Source organism: Panthera uncia, chromosome X (assembly GCF_023721935.1).
Source record: "Panthera uncia isolate 11264 chromosome X, Puncia_PCG_1.0, whole genome shotgun sequence".
Lineage (NCBI taxonomy): Eukaryota > Metazoa > Chordata > Mammalia > Carnivora > Felidae > Panthera > Panthera uncia.
The window spans coordinates 6,045,970-6,053,584 of record NC_064817.1 but is presented as its reverse complement, the minus strand read 5'-3'; the positions used below and the strand labels follow the sequence as shown (position 1 = coordinate 6,053,584).

The window sequence follows — 7,615 nt, the reverse complement described above, 5'->3', positions numbered from 1 at the left end:
CCCACAATCCTTTGCTTCTCTGTCATCTTGGCCCTTCCCACAATCCATTCCTTCTCCCACAGTTCATTGCTTCTCCGCCATCTTGGCCCTTTGTACAATCCATTGCTTTTCCCACAGTTCATTGCCTAGCTGCTAACAGACTCTACCAGAAGCCTTTGCTTCTCCAACATCGTGGCTTCTCTCACAATCCTTTGTTTCTCTGCCATCTTGGTCTCTGACACAACCCATTGCTTTTCCCAATATTCATTGCCTAGCCACCGTTAACGGACTGAACCAGAATCTTTTGCTTCTCTGACTTATTGGCCCCTCCCACAATCCTTTGCTTCTCTACCATCTTGGACCTTCCCAGAATACATTGCTTTTCCCACAGTGCCTTGCTTAACCACTGTTAACGAACTCTACACAATCCTTTCCGATCTTGGCTTCTCCCACAATCCATTGCTCCTCTCCCATTCTTGGCCTGTCTCACATAATCCGTTGCTTCTCCCCCACTCTCTGCCCTTTTCCTTCTGACCTCTAGTCCTCACCTCCCTGAGAACCCATTGCTTTCCTTATAATCCAGTTATAATCCTTATAATTTCTGCAACGGTTCCCCACTTCTAGTACAGCCAATTCCTTCTGCCACAATTCCCTAGCTCCCCTGCAATCCAGTCCGTTTCCCACAGTTCTCTATCCTCCCACAATTTTTCCCAGTTTCTTTTTTTCTCTACCTGTGATCCCTTGTCATTCCCACACAAATCACATTCTGCCTCGTCTCGATTGGCTCAACAGTTCTCTATTCTTCATATATGGTTTCATTGGTAGCACAGTTGTGTATTCCACGTTTTTCCATTCTCTCGCACAATGCTTTATTTTCCTAATTCCTTTCCCTACGATATTTTGTCACACAATTTCGTGTTTCTCCTATAATTCCTTGTTCTCATAACGGTCTCCCCAAATTTCCTTCTCTCCCCCGTGAGCCTATGTTTTTCTCACAATTCCCTGTCTCTCCCACAATACCCTTTTTTTCCCCTCAAAATTCCTTCTTTTCTTTCACAATCCTGGTGTCTTTTTTGTTTGGCACAAATCTCCATTTTCCTTGGTGATTGTTTTATACCGTGTTGCCTTTTGTTTCCTTGTTAATTTCTTTGGTCTCACAATTGCTTATCTCTCCCACAATCTAATTATTTTTCTCCTATAATCCATTGTCACTCCCACATTCCCAATCTCTCCCACAAAACAGTTTTCCTAGAGTTTGTTTTGTCTCCCACAGTTGCCCTTTCTCTTCCATGATCTGCTGTCGTTCCCACAATACTTTATCGCTCTCACAAGTCCTTTCCTTCCGTTGCCCATTTTCTCCCACAATTCGGGACTCTGTTGGCACTCACAAGTCTGTATTTTTCTCAATACTTGTGATTTTGACCACTTTTCATCTTTCTCGCAATCCTGTTTTTCCCACATTCTGTTCCTCTTTTCTCACATTAACTGTGTCTCCCGTAATTCTCCCCCATGATCTCATTTTCCCGCTATTCCCATGTCTCGTAATACTGGTTTTCCCACAGTTCCGTATTTTGTCCCCCAGTTCTTTGTCTCACATGAGCCCTCTTGTTCCTACAGTTCCTGCAGTTCCCAAAAACTCCCCTTTGATGCCCGTGATCCCTGGTCTTTCCCATGATGACCTCTCCCAAGATTCTCTGCTTTAACCCCATATTCCAGCAATTCCTTTTTTTTTTTTTTTTGAGAGTATGTGGGGCTGGGGCAGAGGGAGAGGAAGAGAGAGAATCCCAAGCAGACTCCATGTTCAGCTTGGAGCCCAACATGGGGCTTGATCTCACAACCATGACATCATGACCTGAGCCAACATTAAGAGTTGGGGTGCCTGGGTGCCTCAGTAGGTACATATGCAACTCTTGATTTGGGCTTGGGCCATGATCTCACCGTCTGGGGGCTCAAGCCCCACGTCAGGCTCTGCACTGACTGTGCGGAGCCTCCTTGGGATTCTCTCTGTCCCTTCCCCAGTTGCACGCCCACGCGGGCACACTTGCTCTCACTCTCTCAAAATAAGTAAAAGAAGTTTTCTTTTTTTTCTTTTTAATTTTTATTTTAATGTTTATTTATTTTTGAGACAGAGAGAGACTGAACATGAATGGGGGAGGGTCAGAGAGAGGGAGACACAGAATCCGAAACAGGCTCCAGGCTCTGAGCTGTCAGCACAGAGCCCGACGCGGGGCTCGAACTCACGAGCCGTGAGATCATGACCTGAGCCGAAGTCGGACGCTTAACCGACTGAGCCACCCAGGCGCCCCAGAAGTTTTCTTTTTTTATAGTCAGAGGCTTAACCAACTGACTCACCCAGGCACCCACCCTCCCCCCCACCCCGCAATGCCATTTCTTAGTGAAAATCGTTTCTTTCCAGTAATCCCTTGTCTTACACACAGTGCCCTGTCTCCCCCATAATCCTCTTCTGTCCCACAGCTCTCTTCTCGCTCAATTTCTTGTCATTCTTGCACTGCTTGGCCTCCCACGGTTCTTCGTTGATTCGCGAGACTCCCCTTTTCTCACACGGGTCTTGCTCTCCCATAACCCTTTGTCTTTTCACACTTTATTGTTCTCGCCCAGAGTTCGCTCTGTTTTGTTTTTGGTTGTTGATTTAATACTTTTATTATTTTTAAATTCCGGTGTAATTACAGTGTCAGCTTAAGGTGTACAGCATAGTAATCCAGCAATTCTGTACCTCAGTGCTCATCACCAGAAGTGCCCTCTTAATCTCCTTCACCTGTCACCCCTCCCCCGACCCACCTCCCCTCTGGTACCATCAGTTCTCTATATTTAAGAGTCTGATGTTTTTGTCCCCCCCGCCCCGTTGTTTGTTTTGTTTTTTAAATTCTATGATGAGTGAAATCATATGGTATTTTTTCTCTGTCCACTTAGCGTTATACCGTCTAGCTCCATCCATTTTGTTACAAATGGCAAGATTTCATTCTTTTAATGAAATTAAATATTTTATTGTATGTATATACCATCCCTTTATTCATCTGTTGATGGATACTTGGGTCGCTTCCCTGATTTAGTCATTGTAAATAATGCTGCAATGAACATCGAGTGCATCTTTGAAAATTCGTGGTGTTTAACTTTGTGTTTTTCGGTATGGAGTTTCCTCAAAAGTTAAAAAGAGAACGACCTTATGATCCATCAATCACACTACTAGGTATTGATGTTTATTGCAGTGTTGTCTACAATAGCCACGTTATGGGAACGGCCCAAGTGTCCACTGAAACTTTGCCATTTGCAACATCAAACACGGAGCCAGAGAAGTATTATGCTGAGCGAAAGAAATGAGTCAGAGAAAGACCAATTCCAAAAAACGCAGGGGGGTGGGGCGCCAACCAGGAAACAGGGTCTTCACTATAGAGCACAAACGGATGGTCACCAGAGGGGAGGTGCTGGGTGGGTGGGTAAAATACGTGATGGGGATTAAAGAGCACACCTGTCGTGAGGAGTACAGAGTGTTGTACGGACGTGTTGAATCACGATATCGTACACCTGAAACTAGTATCATAGTTATGTTAACGAACTGGAATTTAAATAAAAACTTTAAAAAATATCATTGGACAACCAAAACTAAAAAAAAAAACAACCAAAAACCATACTGCCCGTCCACCTTACAATTCATCATCCCCCAAGATTGTTCTTTCCCACTATTTCCTGTCTCTGCCATAATACATTTCTTCTACAGTTTCCTTCGTTCTTCCCAATACCCTCTCTCTCATAACCGTTTGTTGTTCCCACAGTTCCCCTTTCACTGCCCTGCTCTCGTCTTTCGCACGGTGCCCTATTTTTCTCACCATTCCCTTTTTCCCACAATGCCTGTCTTTCCCACAATTCCCCTTTCTCTATAATCCCTTTGTTCACATAATTGTTTTTTTAAGAGAGAGAGAGAGAGAGAGAGTGCAAATGGGGGGGAGGGGCAGAGGGAGGAGAGAGAGAATCCTAAGCAGGCTCCACACCCGGCAAGGAGCCTAATGCAGGAGTCGATCCCACGACCCTGGCTGGGATCGTGACCTGAACCAAAACCAAGAGTTGGACGCTCAACCGACTGAGCCACCCAGGCGCCCCTCTCGTAATTCTGTTTCTGTCCCACAATTCGACTTCCTTTCCCATAATTCCTTGTCTCACAGTCCCTGACCTCCTGCAATTCCTTCTCTCGCACAATTCTTTTCCCATAATCCCTTTTGTCCTACAATGCCTTGTCTGTCCCACAGTTCTCCGTATTCTCCATAGCCTAGTTCTCTCCCAGTTCTCTTTCCCAGTGTCCCCACTTTCTTCCACAGTTCTGGGTTCTTCATGGTCTCTCACAAGTCTGTTTTCTTCTACAATGCTGTTTTCTTCCACATCCTGTCTCTTGTAAAATGTTGTCTCTGCTAAATACTCTGTTCTTCCCCATAATTCCTTCTCACAATTGCCCGTTTCCCACAATTGTTTCTCCCCCAATTCTCTCTCCCTTAATTTCTTATTGTCCCTGACAACTCCGTCTCTCCCCAGATTCCATCTCTCTCCCATAGTTCCTCATTCTCTCCAGAATTCCCGTTCTTTCCCATAGTTCTGTTCCCTCCTGTATTCCCTTGTGTCATCCACAGTTCTCGCTCCCACAATTCCTTGTCTTACCCTTGGTTCCCTGTTGTCACTTGCTCTTCTCCTGAATGTAACACCAGGTGGCCCTGTGGATGGTACTTGCTAGGGAAGCGTGGAAGAGAGTGGGCCCGGGGCTCTGACTCTCGTGCTCCCTGGATCCAATTCAACACTTGAAGGAGATCCAGGCCCTAGTGCCCTGTGTTCTGTATGGCTCATGGGTGCCCGCTGATGGGGCTCTCTGACCGAGGGCTGCGGGCTTTCGGGGGATCCGGGAGCAACAGGTGAGGTGCCTTCCCGAATCTCAGGTCTACATGGGGCCGCGACGTTCCCAAGCACCTGTCTGGGGCTTGCAAGGGTCATTCGAGAGTCACGAGGAAGGGGGCTGGCCCTTGGGCGCCACGAGCTTGTGGGCATCTGCCTTTCCTGCAGGGACAGCTGTCAGGTACTTGCCCTTTGCACCAATGGAATTCGTCCCAATCCCCCAATAGCCTCATTGGATTATCTTCTCAGAGACTTGCTCACTCAGCCAGCGTGTTCTCTGGAGACCTTCATGAGCAGAAGAGAAGATCCATGGAGGTCTAAGCCTGCTGGACCCGCTGAAGTCCGCGCAGGCAGGGCTGGACTCGGGGGCCATGGCTTCAGCATCACTGGCATCTGAGAAAGTTGTTGTGGTACAAATGGATTTCCTCTGCGGGGCCTCTGGGGGAGGATGAAAGAACCCGGAACTCTGAAAAAGCCACAGGATCCAGAGCAAGCCCCAGAGTGTGAGGTCACGGGGAAATGTCTAAAGCCCGGACCTTGATCACAAGCCACCGTGTGATATTCCCCTGCAGCCTTTGTAAGGACCGCAGAAGTCACACAGACAAGTTCCCACGAGCTCAGGGTGTCCTCATAAACAGCGGGTGACCCTGTGAAAATGCAGTCTTTTTGAAGTGCCACCGGCTTCTCCGGCAGGAATGCGGTTCTGGAAGTGTCTCTTCCCAGCTGTGCCTGGTTTCCTGGAATCCCAGGCTCACTGCCGCAAGCAGCGGGTCTCCCATCATCCTTGTCGGCACCCCAGACTCTCCTCAGGGTCCGCCTGCAGCCTCCATGGCCGGCGTGGGTCCTCCCACTGCCCGCTAAATTCACCTCTTCATGGGGCTCATGGAACTTGGTCTGACTTACCCAGACCCGTGTTCTCCCAGATTTCCTGTTCGCCCGGCACCGGGAGGAAGGTCGGAGTGCGGTGGGGGGAGGGCACTGCAGCACCGTGCTGGGTTTTTCTCGGTCACATCGGCACGTCCTCCCGTAACCCAGGCCTTCCAAGGCGTTTCTGCAGACAGCTCTCCTGTTGCCTTGTCTTTTCCAGAGAACACTAATGTTCTTTTCTTCCTTACGCGTTCCCCACAGCCGTGCACGTGTCTCTTTTTTAAGTTGTGCTGGTTCCCGCCGTTCTTTTTACTCATCAGTCCCGATTCCCCGGGACGCTGGTGCTGCACCCTGCTGATGGCAGGGCACTTGCTGCCCTGTGTTTATCCATTCAGTACTTGTTTATCGAGCACATTCCATGTGCCAGGTGCTGTTTCAGGCACTACCACGGTGAGTACGACAGGTCCCTCATCTAACGGGACTTTCCACTGTAGCAGCAGAGACAGAATGAAAAATACAAATACAAAATACAAAATATCATCTTTCGGGTAGTGAAATACCATGGAGAAAAACAGAGCCATACGGAGCAGCGGAGTGATTTCAGGTCGGGCGTCCTGGATTTCTCCCTGAGGATGAGGTTCTCCCAGGGCCATTTGAATTAAGATCTGAGTGAAGTATAGAAGGGAGCCATGAGAAAATCTGGAAAAGAGCTTTACAGGCAGAAGAGATTGCGCAAAGGCCCTGTGGCAGGACTGAGTTGGGAGCGTGAGAGAGGCCAGTGTGCCTGAGCGTTGGGAGTGAACAGAGAGGGACGTGAGTGGAGACTACACTGACCGGCAAGGTCCACTGGTGGAGGGAGTTTGGGATTTGGAGATTTTTGTGAAGGTTACTTGCCCCACGTGCAGTTGAGAAGGCCACCCTTCTTTCTGTCTTCATCTCAATTGCCCACATCCAACCTGGAATCTGGCATGTAGGAGGCACGCCTGGATACTTGCAGAATGAAAAAAGAGTTCTGAGGTCTGTTCCAAAGGACGCCCCCAGGTTCTGAAGGAAGGTGTGTTACCAGAACGACTGAACAGATCTTCAAGATTCCTCTTCTGGCAGGAATAATTCTGCTGTCCTTCACCCGCCTCTTCTTCCTGGAACCACGTGGCAGCAAGCATGAAAAGACCACTTGGAGGTGTTTTCGTGTGACAGAGGCTGGCGGTCTCCTCCGTGTGGGCCCCGTGGGGCCCTGGTGACCTTTTCACCCCCCACCCCCGTGGCAGCTGTCCCAATGGTCACCCAAGCGCGCCGTGATCCCGTGCTCCCCGGTCCGACAGCACAGGGCCCCAGAGCCCCCGTGTCGGCCCACGGTTGGTTTCCGTTTGGTCTGTGGCATCCACGCGGTTCTGCTGAGACGCACACGTGGCTGCCCAGGGCAGACGCTTGGGAAAAGGGGCAGAAAATGGATGCAAGGTCCTGCATCAGTTGCTGACAAGAGACGCTCTTCTCCTCCCCAGGTTCCGACGCCAGCACGGTTGAAATCTATGTCACAAGCGGGTCCCGCAACGAAAATGAGGTGGAATCTGTTCCCGAACCCCAGGGAGACCTCTGAGCGGGACGTGACAGGGGTCCGGTCCCCACATCCTCAGGTTCTGCGTTTCTCACTCTTTAGAACTGCGTTCTCCCCACAAACCTTCCTGTCCTCGCCGTGTTGTAACGGTTCCTTCCCGAGGAGTAGCCGTGGTAAGAGACGCGATCCGCGAGCACGAGCTTGGGAACAGAGAGAGAATTCCTTCCAGACCAGACACAGCAGCTGCTCCCCACCCTTCTGAGGTTGCCTATAATGTAAATGCCAGACCCAGGTCCTTAGAAAAGTGAATAAAGTCGTTGT

General features: G+C 49.3%; 1 protein-coding gene across 1 annotated transcript in view; it reads left to right on the top strand.

Moving 5' to 3' along the window:
* The window catches only part of GPR143 (G protein-coupled receptor 143), a 45,592-nt gene extending 37,977 nt beyond the window's left edge, over positions 1 to 7,615 (top strand). Inside the window, exon 9 of the mRNA XM_049644558.1 lies at positions 7,242 to 7,615. Coding sequence (XP_049500515.1) covers positions 7,242 to 7,336 — 95 coding nt within the window. The 3' untranslated portion in view covers positions 7,337 to 7,615. The remainder of the gene's footprint in view (positions 1 to 7,241) is intronic.